General features: G+C 48.8%; 1 protein-coding gene across 3 annotated transcripts in view; it reads left to right on the top strand.

Moving 5' to 3' along the window:
* The window catches only part of LOC138447910 (breast cancer anti-estrogen resistance protein 3 homolog), a 350,104-nt gene that overhangs the window by 233,932 nt on the left and 93,050 nt on the right, over nt 1-23,122 (top strand). For all 3 annotated transcript variants that reach the window (XM_069604426.1, XM_069604428.1, XM_069604427.1), the window contains exon 7: nt 12,339-12,510. In XM_069604426.1, coding sequence (XP_069460527.1) covers nt 12,339-12,510 — 172 coding nt within the window. The remainder of the gene's footprint in view (nt 1-12,338; nt 12,511-23,122) is intronic.

Genomic DNA, 23,122 nt, shown 5'->3' with positions numbered 1-23,122 from the left:
CCCCTTATTCCTAGATCATCCTGGGGTCCCTACAGAGCACTACTTGACCGCTGTCTGATTTGTGGTCCTGGGCAGGGTTGTATACGAATTGTTCGTTTTACAACTGTTCGAATGACAATTGACCTTTGCACAATTGACCAAATTGTGAAGGTCAATTGTACCATATATGTGGGGGGAAACCCCCCACAACCCCCCACCCAACGCCAAACCCCCTAAAACCCCTATATATATATATATATATATATATATATATATATATATATATATATTCAGTCAATTGTGAAAAGGTCAATTGTGACCCTTTAAATTCGATCAATTGTTCATTCGAACAATTGTAAACGAACAATTTGGGTAATACCCTGGGCAGAGCGTCGCACCTTCCCAACATGTAATATACACTTATAGTCAATTTCACCACTTTGGTACTGGGACAAATAAAATGCCTATGGAGGATCAGGCATATCTGGCTAATTGGTTCAATCAGGGTCAGGCAAAGTACGCACACCTGCATCTTCTTAAAAGGCCACAGGTGCTTAAAAGGAGGGGCCACCATTGGAGCAGGGGTTACCTGCCTGGAGTGAAGGTAGCAGCTGACAGGAGAGGAGCAGGTGGGAACAGGACCAGCAGAGAGGATGCCGTGTGCTGCCAGGGGGTGAGAGAGGTGCAGCGACCTGAGCTGGCAGTGTGAGGACCAGAACCCCAGCAACCACATGACCCACATGTTCCCAGCTGAAGCTGGAGAACACAGAAACCACCTAACACCCCCGTGACGCTGCGAGAAGGATTCCCGATAGCGAGCACCGCCGAAGCGTACCCGGGAGCGAAGAAAAAGATGGAGAACCGAAAGAGGATGCCAGGAGAAGCAGACATGACCAAGTGAGTGCAAGACAGGGAACACTGGTACTGGGGCATTCCAGGGGCGGGAAGTGGGTATTTAAAGTTAACAATCACATGAAAACTTATAAAAATGGGGTTTCGAACCCGAATGAAAGAACAGTGAATCCTGAACAAATTGCCAGGTATTTTGGGAAATACAACAGCATATATTGAATAACGAACTAAAGAGAAGATTTGAAAATAAGGTGAAATTACAGCACAAGTTGAAAGCGAATGATGTGCTGTTGTGAAAGTAGTGAAACCTGCTAAGAAACATTGATGAACAAAGTGAACATCTGTCATGAATAGTTATGAACTAAGTGCAAAGCAAGTGCCAAAGACAAGTTGCTGAACTTTAATGGACACAGTGAAAGCAAGGTGCTGGAAGACGATACACACCACAGAATAAAGAGAATACAAGTTGTGGCACAGCCACAAGTTTGCCAATAGGCAGTGGGCCTCATTACGACCCTGGCGGTAAGTAATGTACATTACCGGCATGGTGCAACTAACGTGTCCGTGCTGGCCTGAAGCCGCAAAAAGTGGCACATTACGACCCATCAGGCACGAGCATTGCACCATGCCGATAATGTAAACTGCGCCATGCCGGTAACGGCACCTACTGGCATCGTATGCCGCGCAAGGTGCACTACCGCCACCCCGCCCACCGATATTAGCGGTGACCGCAATTAGCGGTGACCGCAAATAAGCAGAACCGGAAGTTGCGTCATCGCGGCGGAACGGGAAAGAGCACGGCGGCCATCTTAAAAAACACAATCCATTGGCATCCCCCGCAACCAGTGGACATCTGACCCTGAGAACCTGCACAAAACATCAGCTACATCTATCCTTTGAGAAAATGGCTAAAGTTGTCAAGAAAAGTTGTGATCGCCAGCGGCAGGACCATTTCAGCAGGGAAGAGCTGAACATGTTGGCGGAGACCCTCCAGGAAAACCCTGCTGTAGTCTTTTCCACCCAAATGACCAGACCAGCAATCGCACAGAAGAAGGCCATATGGGCCCTAGTTGCACAGCGGGTCAGTGCAGTAGGAACAGCACCCCGCAACGCGAGACAGTGCCTTAAGCTTTGGGATGATCTCCGGCTCCGCGTTAGGAGCATCCTGTCTGCCAACAGGAACATGGGCATGGCAACCGGCGGAGGATCAGAGTCCCCAATAAAATTGCAGCCCTGGGAGGAAATCTGTGCCACCACAATCGGCATCGAGAGCATCGAGGAGGTAGGAGAAATGGAGAGAGGAGCCCCGACATCAGGCGATGCAGGTAGGTGCCTCAAATCAAGCCATGCAAAAGTCACTGAAGTCCATATTCATGGGAAGCACAATGTTGCCTAATAGTGTTAATGCGACACATCAGCAGAAGACTGCCTACAGCCATTTCTGACCTCCACCCTGTACACATGCAGTATGCACACCCTAACTGTAGGCACCCACATACCTCCATGCTACTTCCACACAAAAGGAAGTAGCAAAAGGGAGACAACCTGTATGTCCCTGCCTCCAATGTGCAGCATCTAGTAATCAAAATGATGGCAGTCATCACTATGACCGCTCAATGTCCGCAGACCCATCAATAACACTTTCCCTCCTTTGCTCCACCACAGGCTCACATTCCGACCTCGACGAGGAAGACACTACTGCCACCACACCTGCCAAGAAGGCCAGGACCGCAGTGCCAGCACACCAACCCTCCACCTCTGCTGTACAGACGAAACCCCCACAGCAGCCAAAATCTGTGGGAAAAACACAGGACAGGGCACTGACAGGCACCACAGCAAGCAGCACGGTACCAGCAGCAGCAGCAGACATACACCAACTGGTGGCCACAGAAGGGACTGTGTCTGCAGGAAGCAGCACAATCGGGGAGATTGCTGCCATTGCAGCTTCCTCTGACAGTGATGCGGGGAATGATGAGATCATCGTTGTAGGACCCCCCACTGCCCACCCTCATTCCCTCTACCTGTCCGAAAGCAGCCAGCATGAAGATGCCACACAGGGACAATCAGATGATGAGTCTTGGCCAGGGTCTCCATGCTCAGTGCAAGATGTGTAGGAGGTGAGCAGCCCAATGGAAACACCACTGGCAATATCCATGTCCCAGAAAAATCAACAGTCGTTGGAGGAGATTATCACACGGCAGCACCAACTCTCCTCACTCCTGACTGAGCATGTGGCAGAATGTGGGGGTGCAAGGGCAGGAATGCAGCAATGCGCAGAGACTGTGAAGGCTGCAATACAGTCCTCCACAAAGGACATCTGTGCTGAACTCTCCGCGGTGCGGCACATGCTCTCTGAGCTTGTTCAGTCAATTAGGGACATGCGTCCCAATGAGCAGCCAGGTACCTCCTCCGCTGCCAGTTCAACCCCAAGCAGCCCCATCCGCCGATCGTGCAGGAACCTGCGGAGCACCGGCAGGGGTGCCCCGGGGGCCGGGAGAGGGGGCTGCCAATAGTGGCCGCCCAGTAGAAAAATCCAACATTAGCCACTTCATCACTGGCATCCTCACACCTTTGCAGGGAGTCCAGGGGGGAGAGGGGAGTGGGTGTGTTGGGGAGTTCAGGGGGGAGGGGGGAGTGGGTGTGTTGGGGAGTTGAGGGGGGAGGGGGGAGTGGGTGTGTTGGGGAATTGAGGGGGGAGGGGGGAGTGGGTGTGTTGGGGAGTTGAGGGGGGAGGGGGGAGTGGGTGTGTTGGGGAGTTGAGGGGGGAGGGGGGAGTGGGTGTGTTGGGGAGTTCAGGGGGGAGGGGGGAGTGGGTGTGTTGGGGAATTGAGGGGGGAGGGGGGAGTGGGTGTGTTGGGGAGTTCAGGGGGGAGGGGGCAGGGGGGAGTGGGTGTGTTAAACCAATTCACATTTACAATACACTTTTCCCTTTTGCACAAATCAAATTTGTGGACATTGCTCATTGTGTACGTGTGCTTTATTGGTGAACAGTCCACAGTGTGCATGTCCCAGACACACACAGTGCCCCAAGTGCCGTCTCCATGTGACACACACCAGCCGTGTGTGCTAGAAGCATTGGTTGATGATATTTTGACGCATGTCACGTCCCTCCTGTGCATCGCCTCCTCCATGAGGTGCGGCCCCATCTGCACCCTCCTCATCCTCATTGTCAGGTGGTTGCAGTTCAGCGTCAGGGGGCAGGGGCACATTTCATCTGATGCACATATTGTGTAGCATTACACATACCATGACCATCTTTGCCACCTTCTCATGGCGGTATAGGATTGACCCACCAGACCTGCTGAGGCAGCGAAACTGTGCCTTCAATAGGCCAAATGTCTGCTCAATCACCACACTGGTTCGTGTATGTGCACGATTAAAGTCCTCCTCATGCTGGTTCTGTGGGTTCAGGACTGGGGTAAGGAGCCACCTCTTCAAGGGATAGCCTGCATCACCTGTATGTGGGCAACAATGTATGTGTCAGTCATGTCATAAAATTCCATTAATGACTTGGCAACATGGCATGCATTCATCTCTCACTGTGTACTACATTTCCATGCACTATTGGAGCCACACTATGAGACCGGTATATGTGTATTCCTCTCATGGGCTGTTTTGCATGCCATCAGGCAGTGTATGCAGGGGGGTCCAGTGCCTTGTGTGTGCCCATCCACTGTGTCAGTCCATTGCGTTTCTTTTGGTGGCCTGGCAGGTGTCCAGTGATATCAATGCTCTCATCATGGCAACATTGCTGTCAGCCTCATGTTGACCTCACTGGGGACTTTAAATGTTGTTATGCTATTTTGATGGTCCTCGGTGTCTGTGTAGTGGTGTATTGATGTTGATGTCCGTCATGTGCCTCCTTTGTGCGCAGTTATTGGGGACTGCCCTTTCAGTTGATGGTGTTTGGTGCCGTGTATTGGCTGGAGTCATTGCATGTAGGTGCATTTCGTTGAGGTGGATGGGGTCCGATTCAATGCAGTGCACTTGCAGATGGTTGTGTTATGGTTGGGAGACACCTTCAATCACATGGTTGGGCTGCTTACATCGGGCATTATGTGTTCAGGTGTCGGCTGAAGTTTGCCTGCTTTAGGGTATGTGCTGGCTCCATTGGCTCTGGTACTCGCAGCCAGGTAAGGCATGCATCTCCCCCCCCCACTTTCAGCCAGGTATGGTATGCATTGGTACGTCAATCACCTACCCACTTCACATTTCCATGCACATGACATGTGACTCACCAAGTAGCCAGGATCTTGGCCCTGCATGTCGCTCCATGTAGCGTGGTATAGTGGTGTTCCGCAGGACCATTGAATCATAGGTTGATCCGGGGAATCGGGCACAACAATGTGTGATGATCCTGTTGGAGTCACATACCATTTGCACGTTGATTGAGTGGAATAGTTTACGGTTGCGGTACGCTACCTCAACGGCATGTGGTACCACCAATTTCACATGGGTGCAGTCGATGGCACTGATGCAACCAGGTATTCCGGCTAGTGCATGGAAACCCACTTTGGTGTTAGCGATCTCCTGAGCAGACCGTGGTGAGGATATGTGGTTGTCTGTTTGCTAGAGGAGGGCATCGAGCACTTGGATCAACGTACGTGAGAATAATGGTTGTGAAATGCCATGCAAGTGCCCCACTGTGTGCTGGTAGGTGCCTGTGGCCAGGAAGTGGAGCACGGACACTACCTTCAGTAGGGGGGGGATGGCGGTGGGTATTTCAATCATGCTGACGATGTCGTCGTGTATCATGTCCACAATGGTGGTGATGGTGTCCCGGTCCAAACGGTACAAGGTGTGGATCTGCTCAGCGGTGAGGTTGAATGGACTGGCTCCGATGCGTGGGATTGGGGGCTGCCTGCGTGGTGGCACTGGCTGTGCTGGTGGGGCTTGCTGGCCCTGCCTTGCCCTCCTCCTTCTCCTCCTGCGTCTCCTCTGTGCTGCCTGTTGTTGTTGTTGTTGTAGTTGTAGCACTTGCATTGCAATCAGGTCCTCCAGCCCCAACATTGCTAGTCGTATTGGAATCATTGTGGAATGTGACTGGGTGTGGGAAGGGGTGGAGTGTGCTCTTTTTGTACTTGGTGAGTCTTTCTGGCCTCCACCTGTGCTGATTGTGTGCACCTGTGGCAGCTGGGAACACTGCACATGGCCATTTGCGGTTGGTTCGCGATGGCGGAATTAGCACCATGGCGGTAAGGTACTTTACGGGCATCGCGAGGGCGTTAAGAGCATGTCCGCTTGATTCGTGATGTTACCACCTTTGCGCGATGCTGGTATTTACGGCTTGGAAGGTCGCGTGCGCGCGGGCTTGGTGCTCTTAGCGGCACTGTTAAGTATGATGCCGCTAATTGCACTTTCTCGGGTCATAATCGGACCTAGCGGTAAGCGATGCCGGTAATCATTTACCGGCATCGTTTTTCACTTACCGCCAGGGTCGTAATGAGGTCCCTTGGAGTTTCCATGACTTGCATAAGAGAATAATACCACAAAGAATAATTCCTGACACAGGTGCAAAGAAAGGGAACCTGTACTGTACAAAGGCTTGGCAGAGGGTATGAAATACGAAATATATGAAGGCTAAGTAAAGAGACTGATAAAGAAAAGGGGTATTAAGTGGTGACACATGATACAGGTTGTCTGAAAAAATAAACATTGTTAGTGGCCAAGTGTCGCAAGTTATCGGTTGCGTGACCTGTAATGGGTGTGCCGTGCGGTACAATAACTGCGCCTAGAGCGAGTAGCCCAAATTGAGAAACCAAGAGGCGAAGGCTATGTAGTATATGCGCTGAAGTGAAAGAAAGCATCTGTACTATTAAGAAGTCTAAAGGATTAGAAAGCAAAGCAGGAAGTCGTGCTGAAACTGTGCTTGTGCTGAACTTTGAGAAGGGCTCCTTGAGAGAGATTTCAACTGTGCTGTGCTTGGGGAAGGTAACCCTGTGCCATTTTGTGGAACTATTTGAACTTGGAAAAGGGGACTTTGAAATGGCCAGAGCTGGAAGAAGCTCTGAACTTTATTTGGAACATGGTTTCTTTTGGCGCAGACATCCCTACACACTGTTTAGCTTTAGTTGTGAGGGCAAGCAAAGGTTTTGGACAGAGACAGACTTTTAAGTTGAACTCTTTGACTCAGACTACCCTTAGTTTCTTTAGGTAGGGAAAATCCCACCTTACTATAGGGCAAGTTAGGTCTTACTCCAAGCTGATTTATCAAATAAAATACTTTTGTTAAGTCCTGCTTGAACATGCCTACATGTATGATTTTGGCACAAATTCAGTGTTCAGTGATAGATTCATTAATATTGGCTGTTGTTTTATAAGCAATTAGCTGTTTGTAGACATCCGGTGTGCACGTGTCTCTGGACGATCGGCCTCGTTGGTTTCTTTTAGTAGTTTGTTGAAGGTTTCCTCAGGTATGGGTTTGAATTGGTTGAGAGTTGTGCTGGTTAACATGGCTCTGGTTTCTGGGAGGGTGTTGTTTGTGGTCACGGTGGATGCGTCAATGTCCTGTTCGATTGACTGTATTTTTTTTCTGAGATGGTGCATGATTTTGTAACGTAACATTTGTGAGGGTATGGCAGTTTGGTTGCATGAGGTGGGGTAGGGGGTTCATTTCCTTTACATTTCCTTTGTGGGTTTGTTGCTGATTCGATTCATTTGGAATAATGTGCTGCCTTAACTTTTAAAACTGCCACTTTGTAAACTTAATTTGCCACTGGTAATTAATTTAGTCCAGTTGACAACTTTTTTCTCTCTGTTTTTTCTAGTTTATGGTTTATTTTCATAAGTTCTCTCAATTTGTCTGTGAAGCATCTAGCCGCTACTTTTTGTTGTGTAGGTTTGAAGGTATTTAAGGGTGCCAAATTGTCTAGCGTGTTAGTGATTCAGGTGTGAAGTCTGGCACATTTCGGTCAGTTGGGGTACATAAGGTTTGGTGTTTTCCAATAGTTGCTTTAGGGTTTTCCAGATTGAGCCTTTCCCAATGTCTTCTGGTTGTCGTTAGTTGCTTTGTATTTGTGGTCAGTACATGGGTTGAGATTTTGATGTTGAAAGGGATCATGTGGTGGTCGCTCCAGATGATTGATACCCGTAGGGGGGTAGTGGAGGGTCCATCCGAGGAGAATATTCATCAAGAGTGTGCCATGCTCTGTGTGTGGGTCCATTCACCATTTGTTTGACGTGGAGTGTTTCCGAGTGAGCGCTGAAGGAGATTGTTGCTGTTTCATTTTCTCTCTTGAACTAGATGTTGAAATCTTGCAGTGCGATGATGTTGTCGTGCTTCATGGCTAGGCTGGCTATGGCATTGGTGAGTCTGGTGGCGAAGTTTGGGTTGAAGGTGGGCAGCCTGTAGATAAGTAGGAAGAGTACATTCAATTGTTTGCTGAGTTTGCGATTGACTGGGAGAGATTTGCAGTTTATTCTCTCTGTTGAGGGTCAAGATGTGGAGGTAATCTAGTTTTGTGTTCCACAGTGATGCCTCCTCCTCTTCTGCCTTCTCTGCTAGTTTATAAAAGTTTGTAGTTCCTCGGTCCAGTGAGCGATTACTTTGTAGTTGTCTGATAGCCGTGCTTCTGTGGGGAAGAGGGCGTCACTTCCACCTTCACTTAGGACAGCGTTTATTTCAGGTGGTTGCTTTGCCATAGATGGTATGCTGAGTAGGCTGCAGTGGAGTGTGTACATTTTGGTTGATATGCTGGTGGGTGATTATTTCCGCATTGTGATTTGACTGAGTTCCGTGGGATGGGTGAGAGTGTGTGTTTCAGAGTTTGTGGAGGAGGAGTCACTACTAGTTTCCTCACTGAGAAGTTCCAAGAGGTTATGTGATGGGTCTCTCTGCTTGGTTTCGTTATTGTTTGGGGCTCTGTTGTTTGATTAAAGTGTTTCCCAATCTTTTGTTAAGAAAGGGGTGTTTTGGACATGGGGTTTTGAGTTTGTCTGAATCTTGAGGTCATCTTTGGGTTGGTGTTTTCTGTGATATGATATGATGTGGCATTTATAACGCGCCTGTACACAAGTGTTTCTAAGCGCGTCAAGACAAGGAGGTGGAAACAAGGGAGGACAAAATAATGATGTTATTAGGCCTTGTGTCATTCAGATTGTGCAAGTGCAGGGACGAGGCAAGGGGAGAAGTGCCAGGGGGCAAGGGGGAAGTCCAGTTGACTCATAAGTGCAGCCGGCGGGTGGCTCATAAGTGCACAGAGAAGGGCCTGCAGGTTGCAGATACAGACCCCTAAGTGCTGGGGGAGCCCAGAGGCAGTGCAAGGGCAACTGTACATGCAGGAGCCTGGGCCCGAGTCCAGAGGGTGACCAGGTGACCGTTGCGTGGAGCAGTCAGGTGCATCAGCAGGGAAGAGGAAGAGAGAAAGCGGAAGCGAAAAGGAAGGTCTTGAGTTGCTTTCGAAACTGGAGGTGGTTCTGCTCAAGTTTGAGAGAGGCAGGGAGGCTCTTCCAGAGGGAGGCCCCAGCCGAGGAGATAGATCTGCCCCCAACTCTCTGCTTGGAGAAGCATCTGAATCTCACAGTTGAAGGTGAATGAGCGTAGAGCTCGAGAAGGAAGATGCTTTAGAAGAGAAAGTTGGAGGTAGAGTGGTCCCAGACCCCAGAAAGCCTTGTGGACGATGCAGAGGGTCTTCAACTTGATCCTTGCAGCTACTGGGAGCCAGTGAAGAGATTTCAGTGCTGGAGAGATACGATCCCTAGACTTGAGGCCAAGGACAAGTCTTGCAGGTCCTGTTCTGGATAAGTTGTAAAGGTTGAAGAGTAGAGGCAGGAAGATTTAGAAAGAGCCTGTTGCAATAGTCCAGCTTAGAAAGGACCTGAGCTTTGGAGACAGTGAGCTTCTGGGGGAAAATGAGAAAAGGAGGAATACCTCTGAGGAGGTGCAGCTGATAGTTTGACTTCTTAGAGACATCAGAGATGTGAGGAGAGAAGGAGAGGGTGGAGTTGAAGATGACACCAAGGTTCTTAGCCTCACAGAAAGGAGCAGGAAGAGGGCCCAGAGTGGTCGGCCAGAGAGAGAGAGATAAGGAGGGAGCGGGTGTCCCGATGAGAAGGATCTCAGTCTTACTGGCATTAAGGCAGAGATCACTGGCAGTTCACCATTCCTGAATTGCGGCCAGACAGTCTGGTATGAGAGAAGAAGCAGAGGTGGCTGATGGGAGCCTGAAAGAGCGCTCGATGTCATCCGCATAACATTGAAAATTGGAGCAGAAAGTAGCAATGCGGTGGGGAAGAGGTGCCAGGTAGTGGTTGAAGAGCCAGGGAGAGAAGTTAGACCCCTGGGGAACACCACAAGTAGAGAGAGAGATAGACGATAGGAAAGACCCGAGTTGGACCTGAGAGGGCCGGTCGATGAGAAAGGAGGTCAACCAGGCCAGGGCCTTATCAGTAATACCAAGTTTGTCCTGGAGACGATTGAGCAGGATGGCAGGGTTGACCATGTCAAAAGCAGAGGATAGATCAAGGAGGATGAGAACAGAATGGAGATTGGAGAGCAAGTCTTTACGGGTGGTGCTTCTGGCAGCTCTGAAGCCAGACTGGTGGTCATGGATGCAACCAACAGATTCAGTATGTAGATTATAGGAGATGGCCAGCTTTTCCAAGAGTTTGCCCAGGAAAGGAGTGATGGAGATAGGGTGATAGTTAGCCTGAGAGGAAGGATCGGCCAAGGGCTTCTTTAGAAGCGGGTTCGCAAGAGAGTGCTTAAGACGGAGGGGAAAGTTCCAGCTCAAAGCAGTGATTGCAGAAATCGGCCAAGGCTGGGGCAAGGGTGTCGATGTGGTCCTTGGTAGTTCTGGATGAGCAGGGGAGAACCTGCTTTGATGAGACTTTCATAGATCAGACTTGTCTAGAAATATTGTCAGGGGTGAACAGGGCAAAGGAGGGGAAAGGAGGCGGCGAGACGGCCTCAGACGGGCCAGGAGTGGTCGTGGAGGAGGTAGAGGAAGAGCGGGTGGACAGTATGTCCTGAGTTTTAGTAGTGAAATGAGAGGCCAAGGCTGTGCAGGCAGTCTGAGAGGGGACAGGAGAGGTAGAGACTACAGCAGGTTTGGCCAGCTCCTTGCAGATTTTGAAAAATTCGGCTGAGTTGTTAAATGCCACAACGATGCAGGCTTAGATGTAGGCTTTCGTCTTAGAGAGGACAGAGAGTCTGTACTGCCTTTGGAGCAGCCGGCAGGCCAGTTTGTCAGGGGGTGCGCCCGAGGCCCTCCACTTCCTCTGTGCCGCCCTACACTTGCGTTTAAGGGTGGCAAGGTCGTAATCGTACCAAGAGTTGCACTTGGATTTGGGCTTCAAGCGGATCCACATGACCCGGGCAAGGACATCTAGAGTGATAGAGATAGAGAGATGAAGGTTAGAGAGGGCTGTGTCAGGGGGCGAGTCAGCCAAAGGTGCAGGAGGAGGAGAGAAAGTAGCGGTACAGCGTTCTGTGTTTTGGGGTGGTAGGTTCGCCCTGCGTAGTGTAACAGAGCTTCCTCTGATGTATCTGTGTGCTCTTTTGCAGTGGAGAGATAAGGTGTCTAGTCAAAGGATCGAATATAAAGGGTCGACAGGTCAAATGATCGACACCAAAGGGTCGACAGGTCAAAGGATCGAATTTTTTTTTTGGGGGGGGGAGTGGTTTTTAGCAAAAAAAGGAGGTTTGGGGGGAACCGCCCACAAAAAAATAAAAATGTGGAAAAAAACAAAGAAAATTCGATCCTTTGACCTGTCGACCCTTTGGTGTCGATCCTTTGACCTCTCGACCCTTTTACTGTCAATCCTTTGGCCTAGAACCGAGAGATAACATGCAATGTATGCAGTTTTTGGTCTCGTTTTAGTCTGATGTTAAATCCTTCAAAGAGGGTTAGTGGTGATTATGGGGTGTTGTGAACTCTGGTTGGTGGAGGGTTAGTGGAGATTATGGGGTGTTGTGAACTCTGGTTGGTGGAGGGTTAGTGGTGATTATGGGGTGTTGTGAACTCTGGTAGGTGGAGGGTTAGTGGTGATTATGGGGTGTTGTGAGCTCTGGTTGGTGGAGGGTTAGTGGTGATTATGGGGTGTTTTGAACGCTGGTTGGTGGAGGGTTAGTGGTGATTATGGGGTGTTGTGAACTCTGGTTGGTGGAGGGTTAGTGGTGATTATGGGGTGTTGTGAACTCTGGTTGGTGGAGGGTTAGTGGTGATTATGGGGTGTTGTGAACTCTGGTTGGTGGAGGGTTAGTGGTGATTATGGGGTTTTGTGAACTCTGGTTGGTGGAGGGTTAGTGGTGATTATGGGGTATTGTGAACTCTGGTTGGTGGAGGGTTAGTGGTGATTATGGGGTGTTGTGAACTCTGGTTGGTGGTTCCTGGCATTTGGTGATGGTGTGTCGTCACTTTCCTTTCTCGCTCTATTATTAAAGGTTGGTGTGTATTGAGGGCATATGGCACAGTGCAAATAGTCTGTAGATTAGAATACTCTGGAGGACAGCATTTATACACATGCATGCACTGCATGTTAACCTCTACCCACTCTTCTATCCCCAGGCATCATCTCATTGCGCTGGGAATTGCAGTGGACATTCTTGGCTGCACGGGGGCGCTAACGGAGAGAGCCGGAACACTTCATAGAATAATCCAGTTGGCTGCAGAACTCAAAGAGACTGCTGGGGATCTCTTCGCCTTCTCTGCAGTCATGAAGGCCCTGGAGTTCCCCCAGGTGAGTCCTGCTGCGATCAGGGGCACTGGGCTATCACTGGTGAGACCTGCTGTCACCAGGAGTCACTGGGCTATCACTGGTGAGACCTGCTGTCACGAGGGAGCACTGGGCTATCACTGTGAGATCTGCAGTCACCTGGGGGTGCTGGGCTATCACTGTGAAACCGGCAGTCACCAGGGGCACTGGGCTATCACTGTGAGACCTGCTGTCACCAGGGGGCACTGGGCTCTCATGGTTAGAACTACTGTCACCAGGGGGCATTGGGCTATCACTGGTGAGCCCTGCTGTCACCAGGGGGCACTGGGCTATCACTGGTGAGACCTGCTGTCACCAGGGGGCACTAGGCTATCACTGTGAGACCTGCAGTCACCAGGGGGCTGTGGGCTATCACTGTGAGACCTGCTGTCACAAGGGAGCCCTGGCTATCACTGGTGAGACCTGTTGTCACAAGGGAGAACTGGGCTATCACCGGTGCATCCTGCTGTCAACAAGGGCACTGCGCTATCACCGGTGAGACCTGCTGTCACGAGGGAGCACTGGGCTATCACTGGTGAGCCCTGCTGTCACCAGGGGGCACTGGGCTATCACTGTGAGACCTGCTGTCGGGGGCACTGGGGTATCACGGTTAGAACTGCTGTCACCAGAGCACTGGGCTATCACCAGTGAGACCTGCTGTCACCAGGGGGCACTGGGCTATCACCGGTGAGACCTGCTGTCACAGGGGAGCACTGGGGTATCACTGTGAGATCTGCAGTCACCACGGGGCACTGGGCTATCACTGTGAGATCTGCAGTCACCACGGGGCACTGGGCTATCACTGTGAGACCTGCTGTCACAGGGGAGCACTGGGGTATCACTGTGAGATCTGCAGTCAGCAAGGGAGCACTGGGCTATCACTGTGAGATCTGCAGTCACCACGGGGCACTGGGCTATCACTGTGAGACCTGCTGTCACCAGGGGGGCACTGGTTTATCACTGGTGAGCCCTGCTGTCAACAGGGGCACAGGGCTATCACCGGTGTGACATGATTGCCCAAATAATTCAACTGACAACAAACTTGTAACTAGACCAAAAAGGATACAATTAGGATCCTGGGAGGTATTTCTTCCCCAACTTCACCAGCTGAATGTTAGGCGGAAACCTGTGCAGTTCCCTCTGGGACCACTGCAAAAGATTTAAGACTACAGGTGTTTGGCAGTAAACCCACTTGGTAGCAGTCTGTACCACACAGATTCATTTGGTAGCTGTGGCTGAGCAGTCAGACCTCTCTCAAGAAGAGTTAGGCAGTATGTGGAGTATACAACAATTCTACACAGTAAGACAAGCAAACACGCAACAAGGCTTCGGTGTAAAGATATAAAGGTATTTATTTATAACAACACATCTATGGGAAACACTCTGGCACTAATACGGCAAACAACTTCAATCACAATTACTATACGAAGAAAAAGCTCAATCCCCCTATCAATAGTTTAACAAGTCTAGGTTCACCGGCATCACTTATTTGCAGACAGAGGTGTATGCTTTAACCTCGATGGTATTCTAGTATTCGTTAGGACGGGAGAGAAAAATAAGGCAGGTTATGAAGTCAACTCGGTATCAATACTTTTCGGACAAATGCAAGGCAAGTAAGGCAAAGTCTACTGCAGATCACAAAGTTCAGAGGCCAGGCCCACTCGGAGAGAGGCAAGGCGATATGTCCCAAAAAGTGTCTCAGTGGAAATGCGCTTCGAGTCTTAATCGCAAAATTGTTATGGAAAGATTGGACCAGTTCAGAACAACACGTTAAAGAAAGCTTGGAGGCGACCCAATGGAAAGGCGAGGATTAAGACACCTCACTCGATCCGGCAGAAAGGGAAGCCAGGCGGACACGGTACCTTGTTTCTGGAGAGACAGCTCCGGCGGGGGCAGTTGTTCCTGGTGGTGGATGCACGTCGGGTCTTTGCCAAGAGTAGAGATGATCTCGTCGTCGAAGAAAAGTGAAGTCCGGTGCACCACCGGGGAAGAGACCAGCCGCGGAGTGCTCCGTCACAAGGCACCACCTTTTGGTCACGGTACAGGGGTAGTGGCTATCAGGTTGCCGAGGTGCTCTGCACGGGCAATTCGACCACTGCATCCTGGAGCGAAGAAAAAGCAAATGTGACTGGTTGTTCCCACCAGTCAGGGGAAGAGACTCTCCGGCAGGGAGATCTCCTCTGTCGTCAGGAAGTGGTGAGTCGGTTCAGCAGGACTCCACCGGAGGTGTCGTCGTTGCAGGTCGGCTCAGCTTTACCCTCGTCGGATTCTTAGGTCCTGTGGCGACTTCTGAAGATCCAGTCCCAAAAACCCTGCTTTTATGCAGAAAACCCCCATTCATTCAGCCTAGCTGTCACTCAAAACACGCTAAGTGGTGAGCGGGGAGGCTCACCACTTGGGCCAATAACACCAGAGTGCGACCGGAGTTGGCAAGGCAACTCAGTCCAGGGTGCCTAAACCCCCTCCCACACCCCTGTGGTAACCCAGACAGAATGGCACCACTTTGGAGGGTCTCTGTACAGAAGCCCACCAAAAGTGGAAGAAAGGGCTCAACCTTTGGTTTAGGAGTCACAGAGACGAACACAGACGCCATTTTAAAAACCGAGTTCTGGCAGAAAATACCATCCGATAGACTTATTTAAGATAAGTAAAAGGTGGTATGTTAGAGATTAACGAGGAAAAGTATCAATCTCCAAAATGGGAAGAATCCCATAGGGTTATGTTCGGGGTCGAACATAACAAGTAGTTTCCACTGCCACCAGCCAAAACTCAACGAGGGGGGACGGGACAGTGCCCCCTCGAATAACAGACCCAGGAGTAATCGAATTACCCCTACTAGTACGTCCACAATAGGATGGTTTGTACTAGTTCCGTTAGTAAATTTAGGTCTAGTAAAGCCAATGGTGACTTTACATGCCCGGGGAGACAGTAGTCAGTCCCCGGGTATGGAGTCTATGATGGAGGTCCGCTAGGACGCCCCAGTGTTACGGCACGGAGGGTGCAGTGTAACACACATAGCAAAACATATGAGACCCTATGGAGTAAAAGACCTATAGCCCATAGAACACCTTGACATTCGAAGGAATTACACACCTTCATGTCCAAGAGTGGGAGAAAAAGAGTCTCACTCTTGGCAGGATGGGAAAAAACAAACTCCAGAAATCCAGCAAAGCTGCTGTGGGACTCACTAGGTTAGGAAATTCAGCCTAAACGGAGAATTCTCCCTAACACTGAATCCTCAAGGAAACACCCTTTCTAATGATTACACCCTCTGCCCGATAGATGACCACAGACAGAAACGAGGAATCATTCGAAAAGGGCAAAGAACAGAAACACCCTATGATCTGTGTAATAGAAACAACAGGGTAAGAATAGGTCTAATAAGGGTGCCTCTTTATTTCATATCACTAGATGTCCACTAACCTTATTAGGAGTCTTTGAAGAAAAGGTCCAGTGCAGTTAATCCACAATGAGAAAACAACGGCAAGGGAAAGGGAGGTTAGTAGGAATCTAATCCCGTACGGAACGAGGGTTGAACTAGAGCCGGGTTGGTGCACTCTGGAAAGCGTCCACTAGTTCTGTGCACAAACAATCACCAGAAACATGTCCTGCTCTTCTTAAATTGTTCAAAACAATGGGTATGATGTTTGCACTGAAAAACAAGATTGCCCTTGAAAGTAATAACATTTGCCCTGGAAGATCAGTTCTCCTCTCTGGGATGTAGTACCAAAACTGTCCTTGAACGTAATGCACAACAAAAGGATTGGTATTAAGTAATTGAAAGGTCAGAATTAAACAGCTCCCTTCTATTTGTTACTGGGGAGTCACAATCGTTCACTCTGAGTCAGCTGTAGCAAAACTAGGTGAACGATGAATACACGCAACAAGTAAGTTGGTAGCAGAGAGACCGCTATGAAGGTGTGGAAACTGGCATCTGGTAATGCTGGGGAAGCTTACAGCATAGTTCCGTCTTCAAAAGCTACCATAGAACGCCAGAGGGACTCGCGTTCTCCTCTGTAGAAAGCACGCCAGGGAAACAGACACATGAATCAGCTCCGCCTTCAAAACCGCTTCGGAAAGGATAAATCTCGGGATACTAGACTGGAGCAACAACCATTAAAGAACCAAGGACACGGTTGTATTTGAACTGCGGTAACGTTAAGAATACTTCACCGCGGCTTCAGGAAACACGAACATAAAGCATCAGTCAGAAGCAGCGTCTTGTTAGAAAAAGGCACCTAAATACTATAGTCACGTAATACTATAGTCACGTGACTAACATCATCACGTGGTTCTTGATGCTGTCCGGAAATCGAGGCCGCTTTCCCGGGAGGGCATTGAATAGCCTCCATCTAGTGTAGAACAGCTTTGCTGTCGTTCTGAAGGCATATTGGTTCTGTCTATTGGATGGTAAGTTTTTACCAGAGGAAGAGGGATTGTGAGGCGAGCGAGGCATGACAGTATCCTCCCCCAAAGGCATCACCACAACCCTTCGGGCATGAAACCTGCGGAGTAGGACAGGGGCATGAATTTTAGTAAGAGGCTCCCAAGACTGATCCTCGGGACCGTACCCCTTCCGATCAACCAAATATTATGGTTTGCTCGCACGCAACTTCATGTCCAATACGGCTTTCACCTCAAATTCCTCAGAACGTTTATCCTTCACAGCCAAAGGTCTAACAGGTAAACGAGTATCCGGATGGCATGGTTTAACCAAAGAAACATGAAACACCGGATGCACTCTCCAACGAGCAGGTAATTCCAGGCGGACAGCTGCAGGATTGATAAGTCTTGAAATTACAAAAGGACCAACGAACCGAGGAATATGTTTCTTTTTACCTGGTATCCTCAAGTTCTTGGCTGATAGCCAAACCTTCATTCCAACCCGATACTCCGGAGCAGTCGCCCTCTTGGCATCTGCATATCGTTTGGAAGTAAGGTGAGCCCGTATGAGTTGTCTTCGAATCCGCTTGTGTAACATCGACATATCTCTTAGAGTGGCATTTGATGCTGGATTGTCCGATTGAAGATCTGAATCCAAAGGAATGGACCTACGATGTTGGCCATACAGAGCAAAGAACGGAGTGGTACCAATAGAAGAGTGAAGAGAATTGTTGTACGCAAACTCCTCTGAAGGAAACATAGACAACCAGGTAGACTGGTACTGTAGGCATAGGCATCTCAAATATTGCTCCATGGTACCGTTTGTCCTCTCGGTTTGCCCATCGGTCTGTGGATGGTATGAACTAGACATCATGTCATCGATGAGAAGAGCCGAAGTGAGGGCCTTCCAGAAATGCGAGGCAAATTGAGACCCTCTATCTGTGATGATGACAGCAGGTAAGCCAAAAAAACAGAATACGTGTCGTAGAAAAAGACCTGCCAGAACAGAAGCTGTGGGTAACCCTTTGCAAGGAATAAATAGTGCAACCTTGGTGAAGTAATCGACAACCACCCATATCGTGTCAAAGCCCCGTTCTAATGGCAATTCGACCACAAAATCCATGTATATCATATACCAGGGTTTATGAGGTACAGGTAGTGGCTGCAACAAGCCCATTGGTTTCTCAGGCTGCGTCTTGCGTTGGGCGCATACAGAACAGGAGTTAACATAATCTGTTACGTCTCTGGTCATGGAAGACCGCCAACACCACCGTCTGAGCAGTTCCAATGTCTTCTTTTGGCCTAGATGAGCCGCCATTACTGAACCATGTCCCCATCGCATGGCTCTGGAGTGTGTGTTTTCTGTAGGCAAGTATAAAACCCCTTGTATGAACGGCAGACCCTCATAGATTTCCAGATTGAGGTTAGTTACTTCTTGTGGATTGCTAGATACCCACTCCTGAAGCTCCTGTTTAAGGGAAGACTGAGGAGAACAACTGCAAAAGTCATGTTTTGCCACAAGAGGGTGACGTTCTGTGGTGTCCTCAAACTTGTCACCACCGATACGTGATAAAGCATTGGCTTTGACGATGTCACGTGATGGTCGGTAGGTAATCTAAAAGTCAAACTGGGTAAAGAACGTGTGCCACCTGGCTTGACGCGCGGTGAGGCATTTCATTGTTTTGAATGCCTGCAGATTGCGATGATCCGAATACAGAGTAACAGGGTGTTTAGACCCTAATAGATGATGGCGCCATTTTAACAGTGCATCTTTAATCGTTAACAATTCCCTTTCTGTGACTGTGTAGTTACGCTCATAAGGTGTTAATTTGCGAGAAAAAAAAGCTACTGGAATTTCCTCACTATTGTCTGGGCAAGTTTGGGAGAGAATAGCACTGATTACAACACTAGAGACATCAGCTTCCCCAATGAACGGAAGGTCGATATCAGGATGTTGCAGAACCGAGCGGTGGTAAAAGCTTCCTTCAAAGTATCAAAAGATCTCTGAGCCTCCTTGTTCTAACAAAAGGAAACTTTGGAACTGGTCAGAGCTGTCAAAGGGGCTACCGTCTGTGAGAATGTTTTAATAAAACGACAGTAAAATTTTGCAAATCCTAAAAAGGATTGCAGAGCCTTTGTACTGTTGGGTATTGGCCAATTCATGATGGCCTTGACTTTAGATCCGCTCATCCGTACCCCAGTACTAGTAATGTCATAGCCCAAAAATTCCACCTCCTGAATGTGGAAAACACACTTTTCTGCTTTTACAACTAATTTGTGCTCTCGTAACCTTTGTAATACTTTGAAAATGTGAGTGACATGCTCTTGATATGAAGATGAATATATCAGGATATCATCTAAATAGATGACCATGAACTGGTCCAGGATATCTCTAAATATGTCATTCATAAAAAACTGAAAAGTTGCGCGGGCATTGCATAAGCCGAATGGCATAACAAGATACTCATAGAGACCGTATCGTGTCTTAAAGGCTGTTTTCCATTCATCGCCTTTGCGTATGCGTACCAAATTGTATGCCCCTCTAAGGCCAGGTTTTGTGTATACGACCGATGAGCCCAGTTGGTCCAACAGCACTGTGATTAACAGTAATGGCTACTGGTTCTTAACCGTTATAGCGTTGAGTGCCCTGTAATCAATACAGGGCCCCAGATCACCCTCTTTCTTCGGAACAAAAAACAATGGGGATGCCGCAGGGGACTGTGAAGGGCGAATAAAACCCATTTTCAGTGCCTTATCAATGTACTCCTTGAGGACTGCATCTTCCTGTTGGGTTAGGGAATAGACTCGACCTGTTGGTATTTTGGACCCAGGTAATAGTTCTATTGGACAATCGTATGGACGAAGGGGTGGTAGATGCTCCGCCCTACCTTTGTCGAATACGTCAGTAAAATCTTTGTATTTCTGTGGCACCTGAACGCTAGGAGGTTGAACAGCTCCAATGGTTGATGTTGCCTCTAATAAAGAGGTAACCGAGGAATCCCTAACCACCTCTGGTTTTTTAAAGCAATGTTCATTGCAATTAGGCGAGGGATACTGTATCTGTCCGGTTGTCCAGTCAATGAATGGATTGTGTAAAGCAAGCCAGGTTATACCCAAGATCAATTTGTACTGAGGCGCTGAGATTACATCAAAAACAACTTCTTCAAGTGTCCATTGGACTGGGTCACTGTAATCGGGATAGTTTCCTTAGTGACCAAACCAGATATTAGGATGGAACCATCTACAGTATTGACTGCTTCGGGCATGTTCTTTGCCACAGTGGGTATAGCAGCTGCTTGCAAAAAGAGATATCAATGTAATTGTTAGTAGCACCTGAGTCAAGCATCGCCTGGGTCTGGATTCTGGAATCTTGAAAACACAATTCCACAGAAATGGCGACCGGAGCGGAAGGCTTTACTGAACAGGAGTCGCTTTTGGGACTTGGCACAGGGACTCCGACTGATGCCGAGCTTTGGCGTTTCCCAGACGCTTTTTTGGTTTCTTGGGACAGGAGACCAACAAATGCTCTGCAGACCCACAATAGATACAGAGATTGTTTATGCGTCTATTTTCTCTCTCTGCGTTTGATAGACGACCATGTATGGCCCCTATCTGCATGGGTTCTAGGTCACTAGAAGACACCACCGGAGGATCTGAACGTACCATAGAAGGCATGCATGGTCTCTTTTCTCCTTTTCTGGCAGATCTTCGAGCATCTAATTGCAAGATGAGATCCAGCAATTCTGTAAATCCCGCAGGTACCACTGGAACAGTGGAGAGAGCATCTTTGAGTTCCTCGGACAAGCCTTTGTAAAAAACTGCAGCCTTCTTGTCCTCAGGCCAACTCGTCTCCACAGTTAACTGATTAAATTTGGCTAAATAGGCCAACAATGGTTGACTCCCTTGCTGAAGTCTCCAGATCAGTGGCTTGGGTAGCATATCGCATGTCGAACACCTTGCTCATCGCATCCAATAAAGCATCACAGTCATAGAGTAACGGACTGTTGTTTTGTGATAGCAGATTGGCCCAAGCAGCCACTGTGCCACCCAAATGTGATAGAACAAAAGCCGCTTTGGTAGTCCAGTCTGGAAAGGAACTTGGTCGGCAAAGAAAATGAAGGCGGCACCGATTAACAAAGGTACGATAGGCCTTGGGATCGCCAGTGAACCTCTCAGGAGGGGCCAAAGGAAACTGGGTAGGCATAACCACCTGTACTGACTCACGCAGAGGTACAAATGAGCCAGAACCAGAGGCGATCACGGCAGGAATCTCACCCCCTTGAGCTGAGGAGTGCATAGTGTCTTGTAATACGCCCATGCTGTGTCGTAAGGTATCGTGGGCAGAGACCATCTCGTTTCGTAGATCGGCTATTAGCCCTGTGAGGGCTTCCAAAGGATCCACTACCTCCATACCTATGGCTTCTGATTCTGACATGATTGCCCAAATAATTCAACTGACAACAAACTTGTAACTAGACCAAAAAGGATACAAGTAGATTGGAACCATAAAAGGATACAATTAGGATCCTGGGAGGTATTTCTTCCCCAACTTCACCAGCTGAATCCTCAAGGAAAACCCCTTTCTAATGATTACACCCTCTGCCCGATAGATGACTGCAGACAGAAACGAGGAATCATTCGAAAAGGGCAAAGAACAGAAACACTCGATGATCTGTGTAATAGAAACAACAGGGTAAGAATAGGTCTAATAAGGGTGCCTCTTTATTTCATATCACCAGATTTCCACTAACCTTATTAGGAGTCTTTGAAGAAAGAAAAGGTCCAGTGCAGTTAATCCACAATGAGAAAACAACGGCAAGGGAAAGGGAGGTTAGTAGGAATCTAAACCCGTACGGAACGAGGGTCGAAGTAGAGCCAGGTTGGTGAACTCTGGAGAGCGTCCACTAGTTCTGTGCACAAATAATCAACAGAAGCATGTCCTCCTTTTCTTAAATTGTTCAAAACAATGGGTATGATGTTTGCACTGGAAAACAAGATTGCCCTTGAAAGTAACAACGTTTGCCCTGGAATATCAGTTCTCCTCTCTGGGATGTAGTACCAAAACTGTCCTTGAACGTAATGCACAACAAAAGGATTGGTATTAAGTAATTGAAAGTTCCGAATTAAACAGCTCCCCTATATTTGTTACTGGGGAGTCACGATCGTTCACTCTGAGTCAGCTGTAGCAAAACTAGGTGAACGATGAATACACGTACTGAGTAAGTTGGTAGCAGAGAGACCACTTTGAAGGTGTGGAAACTGACGTCTGGTAATGCTGGGGAAGCTTACAGCATAGTTCCGTCTTCAAAAGCTTCCATAGAACGCATCACGTTCTCCTCTGTAGAAAGCACGCCAGGGAAACAGACATACGAATCGGCTCCGCCTTCAAAACCGCTTCGGAAAGGATAACTCGCGGGATACTAGACTGGAGCAACAACTGTTAAAGAACCAAGGACACAGTTGTATTTTAACTGTGGTAACATTATGAATACTTCACCGCGGCTTCAGGAAACACGAACATAAAGCATCAATCAGAAGCAGCGTGTTGTTAGAAAAAGGCACCTAAATACTATAGTCACGTAATACATAGTCACGTGACTAACATCATCACGTGGTTCTTGATTCTGTCCGGAAATCAACGCTGCTTTCCCGGGAGGGCATTGAATAGCCTCCATCTAGTGTAGAACGGCTTTGCTGTCGTTCTGAAGGCATATTGGTTCTGTCTACTCAATGGTAAGTATTTACCAGAGGAGGAGGGATCGTGAGGCGAGCAAGGCAAGTGAGGCATGACACGGTGAGACCTGCTGTCACGAGGGAGCACTGGGCTATCACTGTGAGACCTGCAGTCACCAGGGAGCACTTGGCTATCGCTGGAGAGCCCTGCTGTCACCAGGGGGCACTGGGCTATCACTTGTGAGACCTGTTGTTACGAGGGGGCAATGGGCTATCACCGGTGAGACCTGATGCACCAGAGGGCACTGGGCTATCACTGTGAGACCTGCTGTCACCAGGGGGCACAGGGCTATCACAGTTAGAACTGCAGTCATCAAGGGCACTGAGCTATCATCGGTGAAACCTGCTGTCACCAGGGAGCACTGGGCTCTCTCCGGTGAGCCCTGCTATCACCAGGGGGCAATGGGGTATCACAGTTAGACCTGCTGTCACCAGGGGGCACTGGGCTATCACTGATGAGACCTGATGCACCAGGGGCCAC

This window comes from Ambystoma mexicanum, chromosome 3q (assembly GCF_040938575.1).
Source record: "Ambystoma mexicanum isolate Mex_15411 chromosome 3q, UKY_AmexF1_1, whole genome shotgun sequence".
Classification (NCBI taxonomy): domain Eukaryota; kingdom Metazoa; phylum Chordata; class Amphibia; order Caudata; family Ambystomatidae; genus Ambystoma; species Ambystoma mexicanum.
Note: the sequence above shows the minus strand (reverse complement) of the source record. Positions and strands in the feature narration are given on the sequence as shown.